The following is a 19,827-nucleotide window of genomic DNA, read 5'->3' on the forward strand; positions in this document are numbered from 1 at the left end:
GAGCCGGCGTGGTGGTTTTTACCAAGGGCAGCTCTCCTTCGCCGGGGCATGACCTAAGAGATCGCCTCAGTCTGCGCAGCGGAGCTGTACGACTCCACGGCCTCGTCGAAGAGGCCGGTCTGTGAGACAGGAGCATTCAAGAAGTTGTTCTCGCCTGCGTGCCGTCGGGAAAGAAAGGCACAGGAGAAGAGGACCGAGAGGCCCAAGCAGCTCCGAAATACCAATCACGTGGGCGGTACGGTTCGGGCGGAGAGGGGTTAACCTCTCCAACTCTATCGTTTCCGCCGCTCGAGCGGGCACGGCCGCCATCTCCGGAACGACTCCACTTCGGAGGAAAAATTGGACACCCCTCTGATGCTGCAGAAGACCATACATGGATATCCACAGGTCGGGCGCGAGTGCCAAATGTGCCCCTTCCTTGAGAAAGAAAGTCCTTCCTCAGGGGAATCCGCCAGGGAGGGCTGTCGCGAGGAGAATTAACTATGAAACCAATTCTTGGTCGTCCAGTACGGACGATTAATAAAAGGCTCTCCTCGTCCTGCCTGACTTTGCACAGTGTCTGCGCAATAAAGCTCACTGGAAGGAATGCGTATTTACGCACCCCCCGCGGCCAGCTGTGTGCCAACGCATCCACGCCGAGGCTGCCCTCGGTTAGTGAAAAATAGGCGACAGTGGGTATCGTCCGGCGACGCAAACAGATCTATCTACGCACAACCGAACTTCTTCCAAATTAGCTGGACCGTCTGGGGGTGGAGTCGCCATTCGCCGGGGGCGCAGCTCGGGAAGCGCGTCACCGCTGTATTGAGCGATCCCGGGATGTAAATGGCACGAAGGGACCTCAGATGCTTCTGACTCCAAAGGAGGAGATGACGAGCGAGATGCGACAGGTGACGAGAGCGCAAAACCGCCTTAACGGTAAATAACGCAACAGTCGCAATGTTATCAGTGTCGACTAATACATCCTTCCCTCGCATCTCCATAGCGGAGCGTACAAGTCCCAGATATACAGCGCACCGCTCGCGGCAGTTGGGGTGCTATGCACACCCCAGAGACTGCAAGCCCGTCATACGTGGCGGATCAACCCGTGCTTAGGGCATCGCATGCTACAGAATGCCAGGAGACCCCTCAGAGGCATATCTTGCTATCAGAAATGCTGGGTCTACTACGGGGAAAATTTAAATGACCGTCGTTCGTTGGGTTTTACGCACGATCCGCCTCGGTTACGAAATACAATTACCGGCACAACCCCAAAATTCTCGGGCTTTCGTTTTCACTATAGTGAAAGTGTCCGATGCACATGTACTGCGTGCATAAGTCGATGTCCTGCTGGCGAAGGATGTATCGAGCCGGTCCCTCTTACCGAGATGATGATGATGATAGGGTTTTTCCAGCCTTTATCTCATAGTACCCAAAATACGCGGTGGGTTACGATCGATTTGATTTACGCACCGGCTCTACAAAGGTGGTCTTTTTTTGGATGATAACGCCGAGGCTCGTATTTCAATATTCAGATCGGTTTGCAGCCTTAGACCTGTAAGACATGTACTTTTTGTGTCCATCTCCCCTCGCCTTAGACCGTTTTTTTCGCTCTGCGTCGTGGGGTGGGCATATTAATATTAAGTACACCATTCGAGCTGTCTCTCTCTCTCCGTGTCTCCATGAAAGTGCTAGTCACGGCATTAAAATATCAGAGAGAGAGCGTTGTTTGCATTCTGCTTTTATTTACGTTGACTTATAATAGCCCGTTCTTGGCAGACGTGCGCGAACACAGAGAGTTAATGCTTCGGCATCTTGCTCGTTTAAGTCATCAGGTCAGCTGGGAAAGAGCAACTTTGCCCCGTGCAGAGGATCCTTTTTCTCAGTATGGAATTAGACTCGATCGACTAATTGGCGTGTTTTACAAGAGCGCGCAACTAGTCAGTTCTGACTTGCCTCGGTTTAATTCGAGGGAAGTACGCGGTCCCTCTGAAACAATTTCAGAAGCTCCTGGACATATGACAGCATGCTGCGGCTGTGACACTGCTCGAGCTGCGTCATATGAGACCGCTTCAGCGTTGGCTTTACGATCGAGTCTCGAGGAGAGCGTGGCGCACCGGCATACATTGTGTAAACACTACACCTGCGTGTCATTTAAATTTTCCCCGTAGTAGACCCAGCATTTCTGATAGCAAGATATGCCTCTGAGGGGTCTCCTGGCATTCTGTAGCATGCAATGCCCTAAGCACGGGTTGATCCGCCACGTATGACGGGCTTGCAGTCTCTGGGGTGTGCATAGCACCCCAACTGCTGCGAGCGGTGCGCTGTATATCTGGGACTTGTACGCTCCGCTATGGAGATGCGAGGGAAGGATGTATTAGTCGACACCGATAACATTGCGACTGTTGCGTTATTTACCGTTAAGGCGGTTTTGCGCTCTCGTCACCTGTCGCATCTCGCTCGTCATCTCCTTCTTTGGAGTCAGAAGCATCTGAGGTCCCTTCGTGCCATTTACATCCCGGGATCGCTCAATACAGCGGTGACGCGCTTCCCGAGCTGCGCCGCCGGCGAATGGCGACTCCACCCCCAGACGGTTCAGCTAATTTGGAAGAAGTTCGGTCGTGCGCAGATAGATCTGTTTGCGTCGCCGGACGATACCCACTGTCGCCTATTTTTCACTAACCGAGGGCAGCCCCGGCATGGATGCGTTGGCACACAGCTGGCCGCGGGGGGTGCGTAAATACGCATTCCTTCCAGTGAGCTTTATTGCGCAGACACTGTGCAAAGTCAGGCAGGACGAGGAGAGCCTTTTATTAATCGTCCGTACTGGACGACCAAGAATTGGTTTCATAGTTAATGCTCCTCGCGACAGCCCTCCCTGGCGGATTTCCCTGAGGAAGGACTTTCTTTCTCAAGGAAGGGGCACATTTGGCACTCGCACCCCGACCTGTGGATATCCATGTATGGTCGTTGAGCGCGCGCAAGGTTTAGGTGATTTATCGCAAGCGGTATCTAACACCATCGACGCGGTTCGAGCACCGTCCACAAGACAGGCTTAAGCGCTTAATGAAACCTTTTCGTCACCCGGTGCTCTTCGCAACGCGAGGACCCCAGAGAATGCCTTTAACATTGTGCTTTTATATCTTTAACATAGGTTAGATGGTAGGCTGTCCCTCCGCCATTAAAGTTGATATCGCCGCTATTTCTGCTCATCACTCATTTATCTACGGCAGATCTTCAAAACTAGACCAATAAAACCCCGAAACGGGCCATTAATTCCAAGCGCAGAGGAGTGATTGAAAGTTATGTATGGCATTATGTTATCACTTGCACGGCCCTTCTCCTGAGGTTTCTGAGTCGAGTAGGGGAGTACTGTGAAGCCCAGACAGGCATCAGGGAGATGGCTGGCGCAGTCACGTCGCCGTCTCCCCTTTACTCCCTTGCTCGTCCGGATTTCAATAAAGCTCGGTGGGTATAGATTTGTGGTATTAAGCCCACTAGTCGGGGGCGGTACTTCGGTTCTTAAAAGGGTGTCACTGCATCCATCTCCAAAACATTCGCCGTCCCGTGCAATTTTCTCATTCTCCCTAAACCAAACTGTGCAGAGTCTGTCACTGGGGTGACGTTGTATCTTCAATACGTGTGTGTGTATATATATGTATATATATATATATATATATATATATGTGTATGTATGTGTGTATATATATATGTGTGTATATGTATATGTGTATACATATGAATGGCCCCTACGCTAATTGGGTTTTGTTTTTCTTTCTTTATGTCTCGTCCTCGACCGAGGACAATGAGACAAACAGACCCAGTTCCGGTAAATGTGAAAGTCGGCACACCTCTGACCCACCGGCAGACCTTCAACGTGATGCCCAGCTGATGCATGACCAACGACCACCAGCAGAACGCCCTTAACCTCCGCCTAATCTCCTTAATCGTTTCAATGTATATATAAATATATCTCCCAAGGGTTTTTCCCTCCTAGGACTTTTTTTTTTACTTCCCTGGCTAAGCCTGGGTTTTTTTTCTCATAGGGGGTTTTTCAACCCGGGGAGGCAGCCTTTTTAGGCTTAACTTAGCACCTTCCCCTTTACGTTACATTAGTAATACACACGCTTATAATGTTGATTCATAGCCGCAGCAAATTTAGCTGCTTGTGCTATCGTGTATTATGTTGTGCTATCTGTCGTTTTTCTGTGCTTTCCACTGCTTCTATTAATGTAAAGCTGCTTTGAAACAATCACCAATTGTGAAAAGCGCTATATAAATAAAATTGAATTGAATTGAAATCAGTTGGCCAGCATGATTTAATTATTTCATTTTAAGAGGCGCTCGCAGGCAAAACCCCTCGCGCCCTCCCTCTTTCCTCCTGAGACCTGTCCATGGTGCTGAAGCCTTCAGGTCTCCTATTTTAGCCTTTGCAGTTTGCGAGTCTGAAGTTTTTTATCAATGAAAACTCTGACCCTGCTAGCATTGGCCTCCATGAAGAGAGTAGGGGATTTACATGCATTCTCTGTTGACGATTCGTGCTTTTAGTTTGGCCCTGCTGTCTCGAGTGTAACATTGAGACCCAGACCAGGCTACGTGCCCAAAGTTCCCACCACTCCCTTCAGAGATAAGGTGGTGAGCTTGCAAGCGCTGCCCCGGGGGACGCAGACCCAACCGTGGCTTTGTTGTGCCCCGTACGCGCTATGCGACTCTACGTGGATCGCACGCAAAGCCTCAGGACCTCAGACCAGCTCATTGTTTGTTATGGTGGCCAGCAGAAAGGGAAAGCTGTCACTAAGCAGAGGATGTCTCATTGGATAGTTGATACTATCGCCCTGGCTTATAATCTTCAGGGTATTTCTTGCCCCTTTAATTTGAGAGCGCACTCCACACGGAGTGTTGCCTCATTTTGGGCTAATGCTCGTGGTTCCTCGCTAACAGACATCTGTAGAGCTGCTGGTTGGGCGACACCTAATACGTTCATTAGATTTTACAATGTTCGTATCGAGCCTGTATCCTCTCGTGTTCTTTCCTCACCAGGGAGGGCACAGAGAGCAGACTCGCAAGTCGGCTTGCAGCCTCCGACTGAGGCTCCAAATTGAGTTTCAGTATGGAAGGCCATCAGAGCAAAAATGCGTAATGGTTTGAATTGCTCTTCCTCCGCTGCCTTGGCAGCCTTTGTTGCGGAGCATTGGCTGTCAGCCTTTCACTAGATGTATTCTTACGAACCTAGGTGTTTGGCTTGGGCTCCACATTGTGTCCCAATGGGTTCCTTTGTGAGTATTATTCCGTGGGGTTAATCCTACCAGCCCACGTTTCCCTTAGCAGAGCACTGCTTTGCTTACACAGCCACGGCTGTCCTTATTATTGTTTATTTAGTCCACCATCAGCCCTTAAGAGGGGCGGTGGCTTCCGCAGCGTTCCTATCCCGCTCTGGTAGGGCGCTTCCCAGTCGCTGGCACTACTGTGGGGTTAAAGGAACATCTAGTGCCCGGCCTTTCTGCCTTATCCTATTTCTCCATTCCCTTAAGGGGATTTGGAGGGCTTTTTGCAGACACTGGAAGAGGTCAGCCCCTAGTGGCGTTTTGGTAGGGATTCCCAATACTGAAAGGGAACGTCTCGGTTACGGATGTAACCCTCGTTCCCTGAAGGAGGGAACGGAGACGTCACGTCCCGTCGCCACAGGTGCTGCCACCAGCTGTTACGGCCGGTCACCTTTCCGGCTTTCTCAGCGAACAGAAGCTGATTTCCCTATTTGCACGTGCTCCTTATATACGCACCTGGCGGGGCGGCGCCAGCATTATGCAAATATCTCAATGCCAAGTTCATTGGCGTTTTAGTATTATTCGAAGCAGATTGGTCTCTCTAAGCGAGTTCCCAATTCGTCGGTCACGACGTGACGTCTCCGTTCCCTCCTTCAGGGAACGAGGGTTACATCCGTAACCGAGACGTTACATCGTGTACTAAGACAGACAGAAAATTAAAAGTTGTGATTTTCTAGGCAGATATGGCTAGGAACTATACTCTCATTCTGGCGTAATAATCAAGGAGTTTGCTGCCGTAACATGGCTGCAGAAGGCGCAATGATATTATATTACACACTGCCCGAAAATAGTCCCCATTAGTATCTTTCAATAGCATGGGACTATTTTCGGGCAGTGCGTAATATCATTGTGCCTGCTGCAGTCATGTTACGGCAGCAAAGTCCTTGATTATTACGCCAGAATAAGAGTATAGTTCCTAACCATATCTGCCTAGAAAATCACAACTTTTAATTTTTTATCAGTCTTGGTACACAATGTAAATACAGAAGAGTTAAGTTTTAAATAGGAAAAATATTGAAACTCTTTGATTATTTTTGAGCGCAATGCTAATGGTCTAATCAGATTCAATGGATTATGCTAAGCTATCCTAAAAGTGGTAGCGCCAGATATCGGCTAAATGGCTTCCAAAACGATAAAAATCTAATGTTAACTCTAGGGGAGCTGGGAAATGAGCTTTTTTAAGTGGATTGTCCCTTTAACAAATACAATCTTATTATAAAGTGTTACAGTTTTATTTATTATAAATATTCAGAGCTCTCTATATTAAGTTTGTGTATTGTCAAGAGTCTGTTACATGTTTTCTGTATTCATGTGTTGTAGGCAGTGCTGTATGGGCACAGAGCTTGTTGATTGGCTGTTACAGCACACTTCCTGTGTGCACTCTCGTGTTCAGGCTGTTGGCATGTGGCAAGTGTTGCTCGAGGAGGGAGTTTTAAACCACGGTGAGCATGTCATACATGTGTATTCACCCATTACATACAACTGCAGTAAATATGAATGCTACAGTACATCTGGACTATTGAAGCTCTCTATTTAAGTGCCAGTCAGACCCTATTTCTAAGCATCCTAATATTGTTTAGGAGTCCCCAACAACAGATTTAAATGCATCAAAAAACACTGTAAAATATAAATGTAATATTACCTCATTTCTCAGAGATCCTCAAACGATTCATGTGGCGCCGTTCAAAGATTCAGTCTGCCTAAACCTCACCTTTCGGTAACGTACTCTGCTCTGATTGGTCAACTGACAGAGTCAGTTGTGATTGGTTTTTCCACACAGTCCAACAATAGTGTAACATTTATTGACCTAGGACTGACATAACTTGCTGATAATACATTAGAGTTTGAAAACTGACATCATTAAACATCATTTATCATTAATAAAAATGGCGACAAACACTAATATATGTATACTCATATAAGCAAGTATTTAAGCAAACCGGGCCCACATAGTGCAACTGCAATATGCGTTAGCCGAGTGCTAGCGTGACTTACTGATATGACATTACAGTAAACTATATATTCAACACTTAAAATTAACACAAAACGTAATAATCATACTTACAGGATGTGGTTAGGAGACACACGTTGGTCCAAATAAATAGGTACTGAACCATCTTTCATGGCCAAATGTTTAGCAAATCCCACCTTGAACTCGAAAATGATGGGAACACAACAAAAGGGTTCTATTGTAACGTTACTGTTGTGGTATCATGAAAAAAAATATTTTAACCACTGATTCTTCACATCTTCATCCATAAACTGGCCTTTACAGCTGAAAACACAGTGGGCCCTATTTTAACAATCTAAGCGCATTGTCTAAAGCGCACAGTGCAACATCTAAATGGGCGTGTCCAAATCCACTTTTGCTAATTTAACAACGGGAAAAATGGTTTGTGCGCCGAGCGCATGGTCGAAAGGATTGGTTCTATTTTTTTAATGAGTAATGGGAGTATTTTGGGCGTAACGTGCAATAGACCAATGAGAGTCTCAGCTCTCATCCCCTTTAAAAGCCTGTTGCGCTGGATTTAATCTTTCCTTTAATCTTTCATATTTAAAAGCGTTTTTGTGCTGCTGCGCATTCATGTATGTGATAAGCAAACTCGCTTTGTCGTCCCGTTTATAGGCGCATATTACTAATGTGCTCTTTAAATAATAACAAAAAACATATTGCGCCATTGACTTTAGACTTTAGACCAGGTTTTTGTTGGTCTATTTTAGTTGCCTCAAAATAGCAACGCACCAACAATGCGCCTGAACACACGCCCATGGGCGCAAAAGGGGGAACAAATGCATTTGCTATTTAAACAACGTGGCGCTAAACGTGAAAATGATAATTGCGCCGGGTGGAAACTAGCAAAAAACACTTGAGTCATGCATTGCACTGCATTGCGCCGGGTGTATGATAGAGCCCAGTGTCTTCTCGACATGATGTTAACACACTAACAAGCTGAAGTGTCTGTGGGCAGGTCAGGGTTTTCGTTTCTCATGGGCAAGACTGATAATGTAAACATACGTTGTGCATACGTAGACAGACAACATGCCGGAGATTCGAAAATAATATGACCCAAAACGCAGTTCAGCCTCGACTCCCTACTTTAAAAGCCAATAACTTTATTTAACGTGATTTTTTTTTGGTTAACAACTTTGCACATTATTTACATTGATCATTGATGGACAGCTACATGACACACTGTAATACAGGTAATTTCAATACTGGGTCTGGCTGGCACTTTAAGTGCCATAATGGAGATGATTTGTCACTGAAAGGACCACATACAAGATTTGCACCAACAACTTAATAAACTTAGGCTAAGGTATAAAGTTTTTTTTGTGCTTAAAACTGATCTTTACCTGTGCGGAGTCATGAGAGAGTTTATGCCATGAAGAGTTTTTGGATAGTCAGCAGGGTTATTCAATTAGTCAAGAGATCTAAAAATGATACTCACAGACTCTTATCGATTAAAATAAACACTGTAACCAAAGCCTTAATTCTTATATTAGCAGAAAATGAACTGGTGGCTTAAACAGAGGAGCTTCTTAAAATTGTAAATAGATAAGTTACATGTACAATACTCAATGATTAAATCCTCTTCTGTATTGTGTAATAATTTGTCTTTATTAGTTGACCTGTTTGTGTTGTCTGAACCGGAGTCTTGTTTTGTGCTTTAGTGGATCAGGAGCAGAGTTTTCAAGATAAGTATCTGTTCTATCGCTTCCTGGAGGACGAAATGGAGGACGCTCCTCTTCCCAATGAGGATGAAATGAAAGAGAGTGAAGAGGAGCTCCAGGACACCCTCCTCCTCCTCTCTCAGATCGGACCTGACGCCCATCTGCGAATGATCCTGCAGAAACAGTACGTTCCCGCATTACAATTGAGTCATTACGTCTCCCTGGAGGCTGATAAAGCAAACGGTCTCAGTGATCTGATCCAAATCGGCCTCTGTTTGGCTGCTTTCCTCTGAACTTTCCCACAGTTTTCTCTAGGGTGTGATGAGACTCTTGTATGGCCTGAAGCAGAGATGTGTCCTACTGAAAGTTCTGCTATAGTAATATCTGCATCAGGGCAGAAGTTTATCATTGAAAATGTCAGAATAAAAGTCATTTCTAATGGATGACATCATTGTCTCAATGCATTTCACTGCAGGCCTGGACAGAGGACCGTAGATGATTTAGAGATCATTTACGAGGAGCTGCTGCATATTAAAGCTTTATCACACCTTTCCACCACTGTAAGTCCACACAAAATCTACTTTTTCATTTAAAGAGATAGTTCACCTAAAAAATAAAAATTTTGTCATTATTCCATATCTATTTTACCCAGAGGTGGAAAGTAACGAATTACATTTACTCACGTTACTGTAATTGAGTAGTTTTTTTGTGTATTTTTACTTTTTTGAGTAGTTTTTAAAATCTGTACTTTTACTTTTACTTAAGTGTGTTTTATTTAAAGTATTGTACTTCGCTACATTTTAAATCATATCCGTTACTGAGTAAAATTTTTTTTTAAAAAGCAAGGTGATAAAGACGCGCAACGGATGTAAATGGGCGGGGCCCGGGGGAACGCTCAAAAAGAACCATGGAGACGGACGAGACAGGCGCGCGCTAATGCAGACCCGCCTCAGTTCAAATCTTATGAAAGAAACACCTGGTCATATTTAAGCGACCACTTTCCACTGACGCGAAGCGAGTGTTTCATTTCTATGAAAGGTAGGATTCATGCTCTTAAGTACGAAATTGCATGACGCGTTTTTAATACCATGCGCATTATCTTCCGAGGTCTAGCAGCTTCGCGTCAGGTCAAACACAACTTCAAAACATCCTCGAGAATGCGCAGGTCATAAGACATTGCAGAGAGAGAGAGAGAGAGAGAGAGAGAGAGAGAGAAAGAAAGAGAGAGAGAGAGAAGAAAGGTCATCAGGTACCCAGGTCAGGGAAGTAAGAAGATAATAAACGTGTCAAATGTATATAGACATGGCACTCATCTCATTATATGCTCATTTAAACTATATATAGTTTAATAAAATAATGTATGTTACCAGCAATACATCAATTACAACCTTACTATAGTGATTGTATTTACAAGCTGCTGACCACCTTCAAAAGTGCATAACTCACCTGTAAAAATCATTAAACAATTCCATAAATGTTTCTTACTTTAAAAAAGCTTTTATTTTATTAACTTTTTGTTATTGCACTTTAATTGTAAAGATGTTCCTACAATTAAAAACAACTAGTTTGAGATGTATATTCCCTCGTCGTTTTTGAACTATAATAGAATCCTCCACCTCTGCCCGCTGTAAAAAAAAGTAACTTTTACTCTGAGTAAAGTTAAAATGACTCCATGTTGTCTTCTCACGTCACGTTCAACAATACACTGACTGACGGCACAGCGCTCATACGTCATTGTCACTCGACTCGCGTCACAACACGAGAGAGTCTCACGAAACAAAATCAAGATTAAAAATAACGCAGTAACGCAGCCTGCTAACAGGGAAGTAACAGTAATCTAATTACTGGTTTTGCAATTGTAATCCCTTACTTACTCGTTACTTGAAAAAAAGTAATCGGATTACAGTAACGCGTTACTTCTAACGTGTTACTGCCCATCACTGTTCTTCATACAATGAATTATAGATTTGGCTATCTGCAAAAAGGACATAAATCCCCATTAAAGTAATCTTTGTGGTTTCAGGTAATCTCAGCCATATAAGATGGGTGTGAGATACAGAGCAAAATTTAAATAGTTTTTTGATAAAATCTTAAATAGCTAGGCTTGATGACATGTATTGACAGCCTATATTAAAAGGACATGTAATAAAGAACATAAAAATAACGCACGGGTCTATTGGGCATTATTGGACACTAGACCAGCAGGGGGCCCCCTGGCATAAAATATTCATATAATTTTCAAAATGTTATATTTAACATTCAACGTATAATAATATACGTTGAAATAACGTGCTTTCAGTTAATAAATAAATAAATAAATAATCCTAATGCATTCCATCACTGTTGAGTGAGAGTTAAAAACAACATGTTGTGTACTTAGATGTCTTAAGGGGGTCGCACACCGGACGAGAAGTGCCGCGTCGTGCAATGAATCTAAAAACAGAAGACATTATTTTCTATGAATGTATGCACACTGGCGGGGCGGTGCCTGGTGGTGGCTGTCCATTGTGACTCTGGACACTGCTTAAATCCCTGTCGTGCCACAGAGTGCCACTCACATAGTTTAGCATTAAATGACATCATATTTGTCCCAAATCATTACCGATTAACATTGGCTGCTAACATATATTTTGCATTTTGAAGTAGACGCTATCTAAGCTTGCGCTATTTAATGTGCGCTTCCGGTGTAGGCCTACGATACCTACGAGTTGTCCTAGACGCGACGCGGCGCTTCTCGTCCGTTGAGCAACTCCCTTTACTCAAAGTTTGAGACGTCCGTGCCCTGGGCACATCAAAGTTTAATTCGTCCCTGAATTCCATGCATATAAATTTTCACCCAGCATATTTAAATTTAAACATAAAATACAATAAATATTAAGGTACAGCTTCAGATTCACTTTAATTGTATGATACAGAGCAGAAAATCATATACATTTTTATTTTTGGCCAAACTTTTCTGGTAGACTTTTCTTCATTTAATTTAGTATGGGCATAATTTTAAATGTGATTTTCTTTTCTCATAGTTACACGGTGACATAGTTTGTTTCAGTAATAGAGACTCTTTTCTATTCTCTTTAGGTGAAGAGGGAATTGGCTGGAGTTTTAATCTTTGAGTCTCATGCGAAAGCAGGCACGGTGTGTAAGTGTCAGAAATACATTACATTTAACCTGCTTCACCTCACAAAGACATGCTAAATGGATTTAATGATTTTGTGAATTTCAATGTGATAATCTCAGATTAGTTCTGATCTGTGTGCTGTGCTCTGTGGATTATAATCTTGTTGAATTCTTTTGTTCCTAGTATTTAATCAGGGGGAGGAAGGGACGTCGTGGTACATCATCCTGAAGGGCTCGGTTAATGTGGTGATCTATGGGAAGGTCAGACTTGTAATTTTTCCCCAGTGCTTTATATTTAACCGACCAATGAAGCTTTTAATAAGTGATAATTTAAGCCAATTATAGTTCATACAGAAACAGTGACAAGAAAGTGTGTGCAAAACTCATTAAAGCTATAGAGATGTTTTAAACGGTAACAATTAAACATAAATAATTTAACATTATTTTAACAGTTATTAATTTATCATACAACTGTTTTTTTAAATCGTAATCATAATAAAAAATACAAAAATAGCTGTTGCAATAACAAAATATGCCACACTACTTTTTTAGCCTTTTAATGATTTCTTTTTTATTTTTCTCTTTGAATGTTTTGACTTTATGCCTGTCATGAAATGTTTTGTTATTTAAGTTAGTAAAATTTCTGATTAGGGTTGTCAAGCCATTAACTTTATGATGTTTGTGATATATTTAAAGATCCGGATGTCACAGATCTTGTGTCTCCTTGCAGGGTGTAGTATGCACACTTCACGAGGGAGATGACTTTGGGAAGCTGGCTCTGGTGAATGATGCACCTCGGGCCGCCTCTATTGTACTGAGAGAAGACAACTGTCACTTTCTGAGGGTGGATAAAGAAGACTTCAACAGGATCCTCAGGGTCAGGGGTCATCATTTACAATGTGTGCTTACACAAGATAACAAGATTTAACACACAAAACACAACATAAACAACATGTTTTATAGTGTACTCTTACTTTGCCATGAATAGAGCCATAGATCCTGGAATGGCGTAAAGAATAAATTAAGATCGTCTAAATTGATTTGAGTCTCCATCTCCTGGTGGTGATGCAGAATTACAACACTTACATTACATCACATCAATTGTAAAAAATAAACACTGACTGAGCAACAAACACCTTTATTCCCCTCATTCTTTAACAGTATGATGTTAGTTTAGTGCTGTTTGACAGTGAGTTCAGATATCTCATGTGTCACAACGACACTCATCTAACATTAGCTGAGAACGGCCTGTCATTAACAAACAACTTCTTACAAATATATTAGCCTACTTATAATTACAACTATGTAAATTGTAAACTGAATAATCAAATATGTGTGTGTTTAGGATGTGGAAGCAAACACAGTCCGTTTGAAGGAACATGAGGAAGATGTGTTAGTTTTGGAGAAGAGCAACAGCAGAAGTTCCAGTTCTTCTCCTCTCAAGTAAATTTCTCTTTTAACACAAAAATCACTAAAAAAAGTCTGTTCACATCCTGCTGGATTTCTGAGTAACAGTTAATGTGATAATGTCATGTTTGTCTCATCTGTTCTTCAGGTACACTGTGATGTCTGGGACTCCAGAGAAGATTCTGGAACATCTTCTGGAAACGATGAAACTCGATTCACAATTCACAGAATCAGGTTCTTCATTCATATTAAACCTTCAATCCACAGAGCTACCTGACAGATCTCGCAAACGTTTTATACATGCTGTTGTAATCTCAGCAATACACCTTATTCAGTCTGCCACCATGTTGATTCAAAAACAAGTCTGTGAGGGATGGACGTCCAGAGCTATTATTTTATATCAGGATGCTGGTCATTCAGCCATCAAAACACTATAAATACATTGTTTTACAAATTTTCACATGACAAAGATCCTCAGAAAACTTGGATTGTTAAAATTAGAAGGGACATATTGAGAAAAGCACATTGTGTACATAATATTAGTTTTTTCATAATTTCTCATGCATACCAGCAAGACCAGCTTTGTGTTTTGGTGCTGGTATGCTGGTAATAATGGGAATTATGCCGGTTTATGCTGGGTTTTTTTGCTACCCAGTCTCACAAAGTTTCGTTATATAGTAACGTATTTTTTTTCTTTTTTCGTGCTATTATTACGAATTTCGCTTTTTTTCGTGATCGTATAACGAATTCCTGTTTTCGTGTGATTATCATGTATTGGTTACTCAACTGTTTTGTCCTATTTTCTTACCATTGTCGCTTCGGTTTAGGGTTAGATTTACATAAAACGACATCCCTAACCAAACCCAACTCTAACCCTAACGCCAGGCGACATATAAAAAAATAAATCAGAAAAAATAGTATAAACCAATATGTGACATTCTAATGCAAGCACCAAATCTAACCCTAAACCGAAGCGACAATGGTTTAAAAATAGGAAAAAGCAGTTGAGTAACCAATACGTGATAATCACACGAAAACAGGAATTTGTTATACGATCACGAAAAACCGCGAAAATTTGTGATAATAGCATGAAAAAAGAATTAAAAAAATAGGTTATCGATTATATAACGAAATTTCATTAAACTGGATTTTCAGCAGGGTACTTTCCTTTAAAACACCAGTGTAGTGCTAACACCAATGTAGTGCAAAAGTTCAATATTTTATGACAACAACTAAGTATACATCTTCAGTTTGTACAGATCGTAAGAGTTTTTCTCATGTATTTTCTCCATAATTTTTTTTAAGACATGAACATTGACTTAATAACGTGTGATTGACAACAAGTTATTTACGTGGTAGTTGGTTGTGCAAGTATTGTTAGAGATGAAAAAAAACATTAAACCCCCAAAGTTGTGTACAAATGTTAATTAGTTAGAAATGAATCCTGCTTCTGTTGATTTTTGTCAATGTGCTTAAAAAACTTACTAGAGAAAAGCTTTTAATGTAATCATGCCTTGCAATCTGTGTGAATTGAAGATATCCACTTAGTTATAGGACTATATTCGTGTTTTAAAGAGAATTAAGCATGCGCACAACATTAGAAATTAATGATTTGCCAATAGACTAATAACAAAACACATTGTACTGCACTTATCTCAAAATAAAGGTCATATGTCCCTTCTCATTTTAACAATCTACGTTTTCTAAGGTTCTTTGTCCTGTGGAAATTTGTAAAATTCTGTATTTTCTGTGTTTTGATTGCTGAATGACCAGCATGCTGATATAAAACAATAATAGGTTTAAAGCGCATGCTCTGGAGTCTGGACGTTCATCCCTCACAGCCTCGGTTTGGAATCAACATGGCGGCAGGCTGAAAAAAAATAAAACCATTACAGAAATTCCTAATGGTTTCCATTAAAATACCAATGGAGCCATTAGCTTTTAGCATTAAAACCACTACAAAATTCCTTTGTGTAGTGCGTTTTGGGACATATTCTATTAGGATTTAATGGCCCCACCAATAGAACCCAACACACACCAGTAGAGACCCCTTCAAGGTTTGTAAACATTGAATGACTATCGGGTGTGCGCGCAGCATGGGGTCAAACTGTCATACAATCGGGGCTTTATAATTTAATCTAACAGGGCTGAAAAATGATGACTTACCTCAAATGAAGTGAGCACTACAAACACAAGCCTCTTTGATCTTTGCATTGTCCCAGTCTGCACGTTAATTGCTTGCAGCTGCAGATGTTGTATTTTTTTGTTTTTGAGATTCTGCATGAATCGCGAAAACTTAACAGAAGACCTGCTGCGATTTTCACAGCCCACGACGCAAGTAGGCATTTTTTACGATACCGAATAATACGCAACTCAATCTGCTGTAATGAATTTTCTGACCCCGACATGCGCAGTGGGAACCGCCTGTGACGTGAACCGTGAAGGGGTCTATAGAGAACATTATAGTTTCCAACACAACCAATAAAATTCCCATTAAAACCAATAAATCCAATAGAATTTCTGTGATGGTGTCTATTGGTTTTTTTAGCAGGGTAGTGACCGAAGTCCCAGCCAAGATGTAGTTTTACACTTTGTCTTCAGTAGAAGAGTAAAGAAAATGTTTAGCTTTAAAGCTCTGATTGGCTAAACAAAGAATTTGACCATGGCATGAGAAAGTGCTGCCCGCCACAGAAGTGTGATATTACAGGACACATATTTCTGTTCTGTAAGTCTGTTGTTTGTTAAATATATGTTTGAATGTTTGTTTCCTTTTTTATTTGAACCTTTTTGTCTGAAGTTAAGATAAATGTAAAGTTCAAAATAATCAAATCTCTCTCTCTCTCCCTCCCTAGATCCTGCTATGGATGACTTTTTGCTTATGCACTGTGTCTTTGTACCAAACAGTCAGCTGTGTCCTCTCCTCATGGCCCAATATCCTTTACACATTCACATTTACAGCACGTTTTTAATATTGGACCCTCTGTAGATATACATTTACTTTCTCCTTCTCCTCTACAGACCGGTTCACATTGAGACAAACGTTCAATCTCAAAAAAGTTTACTCTGTTAATTTGTCTAATCCGACTAACACGTCTCCAACATTGACATAAAGTTGATGTGACAGGCTTTTTTATCTAACCACTTGCCACCTACTGGCAGAGATTAGATGTGCATTTTCAGCCAACCTGTCTGTTGTTTTATACCATTGATCTGAGTAGACAAATCAAAAATGTTACTTCAAACTAGTTTCTCACAATGAAGAATCTTTTTTTGGTGCAGTAGCACTGTTATGCCTACAGGGGGCATCAATGTATCCAAAACCAATTACTGAATACAGTACCTAAACTGTGTAGGTCTCTCCATGTGACATCTCTTAATGTTTGGCCTTTTTACCTTCATACTTATAAGTGTACACAGGTAAATATGTGTGTGTGAAGGGACATGAGATTAGGACATGCTACAGCATACCTATAGATCAAACCGTAGAGCTTGGCCATTGTAACGTGGGGTGCTTTAAAGAAAGCAATGGGGAGTTGAATCCATGTGCAAAAGAGGTTTATTAAAGTAAATCCCAAAGGGCAGGCAAACACATCCAAAAGGGCAATCCAAAAGAATATCCGAATGAACAGGCAAATGGTCAGGGCAGGCAGAAAACAATCAATATCCAATTAACAGGCACGGATCAAAAACAGGCAGATACAAAACCGAAAACAGGACACAGGTAGGATGCAGACAGGCTAAACAGGCTAAGCAATAATCAGCAGTGATATTATCAAAAGGAAGTGGTTTTATACTAAACAAGCAGGAAGTGGGAAGTGAAGCATGGCATGATGATATTAGAATAAAATAAAAGTCAGAACAGAACAGGGTGTTAAAATAAAAGTACAAAACACAACATAACACAGGACAAAACTCTTACAATCATCATGGCCAAGGTCATTGGTTCAATTTACAGGTAATGCAAGAAATGTGTAAAGTCCTTAGCGCTGGTGCACCTATCACGCCCAGGCGTCCCAGGGCAGTGAACAGGAGAGGATGGATTACACTCTCAATAACAAACGCAGAGTGATTCGTCTGGTGTTACAGTGGGCTGACATTAACACAGACCACCTACAAGAGGAGGACAGCTCTTACCACTTCCTTCAGGTCAGCAGCACCTGCTCTTCATTTAGGTCTGGGCTTTACAGACATCTTTAAACTCTTCTGGGAGCTGGATTTGTCACGTGTAGATGTCAGGGTTTATTCTGCTGTTGCAGGATTTCTATGAGACGGTGTGTGAAGATTCCAGACTCATTCCAGCTCTGAAAGATCATCTGCCTGAACTTGAGAAGATCATTAAACAAAAGTGAGACACGAGAGAATGAAATTACATTCTTTTACAAAACAAACTGAGACTGACAGCTGTTATACTTATTTTTAACTTATTTTAATCACTTTTGTTTACAGTTCAGATGATGACAGACCCTCTCAGAAAAAGGTGAAAAATTGCACAAATCAACACAAATGTTTGTTTCTCTAATAATAATTTTATTTACTAAAAGAGCACCATGTTGTAATTCTCATACTTCAGCACAAAGTCCTTCTGCGTCAGTTTAGCACGGGGAACGACAGACTGCAGAAGCGACAGCCAATCAGAAGCACAGATGAGAGTGAGTCATCAGTGTGCACCAATATCTCCATTTGTGACCCTGAACAGCAAAACCATAAGGGGATTTTTTTCAAATTGAAATTATATGAATAAATAAGCTTTCCATTAATATATGATTTGTTAGGATACAACATTATTTTGCCTATACAACTATTTGAACATTTTTTTTTCAATAATTTTTTTTATTGATTTTTAACATTTTGTTAACATAGCAGACAGAAAAAAAGAAATAAAATTACAAGAAATAAAAATGAATAAATAACAATAATAAATAACATAAAAAAAATACATCAAATTAAGTCAAGTCGGTCCATGGTCACAAATCACGATTCATTTTTAAAAGTTATGTAAACATGCCAAACCCTGTTATGACATGGTAGCGTCAGAGGTCCATAAGCGGTTCCCATATCCTTCGGAAGGCGTCTATGGAAAGAAATCAGACTCAAAATGATTAACAAATACATGCACATTTATCTGTGAATTGGATGCATGTTACAAATGTATTTTACTATCCACGAACAAATGTCTTTAGATTTGAATATGTGAATTCAGAATTTAAATGAACGTGTATCGATTTGTACAAATGTACAAATACAAATGTTATATTGTGTATTCAAATATCATAATTTGCGCGTGCAAAAAGGGAGATGTGCATTTGTGGATCAGGTGACGCGCGTGCATTAATCCAGGTCTGTTCATTTGTATATTGAGACTTTCATTTCACCGTTTAAAGCATTTTATGAGCCAAACACAAACAACCATCAACGAATGAACTAAACAGATGTCTTTGATTTTGTGTCTGCGAATTTTAATATTTACGTGAATGTGCATCGATTTGTACAAACAGAGACATATTTGTGAATTCAGTTGGCATATTTTGTATAATTATTTTACAATTTGTGCACGCAAAAAAGAGGATGTGCATTTGTGGATCAGGCTACGCGCGTGCATTCATCCTGTTCTGTGCATACGAGTTTTGAGACTTAAGTTGCGTGGTTTGCATTGAAAGATCCACAAGCACAGCTGTGCTAAGAAAACAGTCACCACTAGGTGTCAGTCTAACAGGGTTTCACACATGGCGGTGAATTATGTTTTCTGTATTTCCCTTTAGTCTGGTGTTTTTATAGCACTACGTTTATTGTCTATGGTGTATTGAATGTTTTGGTGGCTTGGCTGCTGGGATGTGTTTGTGTGCATGTATGTGGTGTGTCTTTGTTGTCCTTTGATGGTGGGTCAATTGTTTTTGCAGTATAATTCACTTCATTTTGAGGGGTAGTGCTTTCATCTGTTGTACTGTGCCATTTATTGAATGTTTCATGGTTTTTCTATGTTCTATTGTTTCTTTTTGCCTTGTATATGGCCTGCGTGTTTGTTCTGCAATTGTTGTGTTGCATGCGTGCAGGTTGGTATGCCCCAGCCTGTTTGTGTATGGATGGCGCTTCACATCATGGGTGTGTGCTATATTGTTGGGAATGTCCACATAATAATTATTAAAACAGGTTATAAAAAATACCACAATAGAAAACTGGGGAAAGTATGAAACATCCAATAAACTGCACTATAGAATACATTAAATTATTGTTTGTTTAGTATAAACCATTCAAATCTTTAGTCTTTATAAATATATAAAAACATACCGTGATAAAAAACGCTGCACTAAAGGGAAGGGAACAGACTTTGACA

At 41.0% G+C, this 19,827-nt stretch overlaps 1 protein-coding gene across 5 annotated transcripts in view; it reads left to right on the forward strand.

The window, feature by feature from the left end:
• Nucleotides 1-19,827, forward strand: part of rapgef4a (Rap guanine nucleotide exchange factor 4a) — a 100,398-nt gene that overhangs the window by 63,104 nt on the left and 17,467 nt on the right. For 4 of the 5 annotated variants that reach the window (XR_012358234.1, XM_073854856.1, XM_073854857.1 and 1 more), the window contains 13 exons: nt 6,621-6,742; nt 8,973-9,156; nt 9,448-9,532; nt 12,051-12,111; nt 12,274-12,350; nt 12,820-12,966; nt 13,435-13,532; nt 13,645-13,730; nt 16,349-16,427; nt 17,492-17,642; nt 17,753-17,841; nt 17,943-17,973; nt 18,067-18,145. Coding sequence is in view for 4 of the 5 variants with exons in the window: in XM_073854856.1 (XP_073710957.1) it covers nt 6,621-6,742; nt 8,973-9,156; nt 9,448-9,532; nt 12,051-12,111; nt 12,274-12,350; nt 12,820-12,966; nt 13,435-13,532; nt 13,645-13,730; nt 16,349-16,427; nt 17,492-17,642; nt 17,753-17,841; nt 17,943-17,973; nt 18,067-18,145 (1,289 nt within the window). In the remaining variant the exon portion in view is untranslated. Of the gene's footprint in view, nt 1-6,620; nt 6,743-8,972; nt 9,157-9,447; nt 9,533-12,050; nt 12,112-12,273; nt 12,351-12,819; nt 12,967-13,434; nt 13,533-13,644; nt 13,731-16,348; nt 16,428-17,491; nt 17,643-17,752; nt 17,842-17,942; nt 17,974-18,066; nt 18,146-19,827 lie in introns of those variants that run through there. The other variant, XM_055215523.2, reaches the window with a different exon arrangement.

The sequence above is a fragment of the Misgurnus anguillicaudatus genome, chromosome 17 (genome assembly GCF_027580225.2).
Source record: "Misgurnus anguillicaudatus chromosome 17, ASM2758022v2, whole genome shotgun sequence".
Lineage (NCBI taxonomy): Eukaryota > Metazoa > Chordata > Actinopteri > Cypriniformes > Cobitidae > Misgurnus > Misgurnus anguillicaudatus.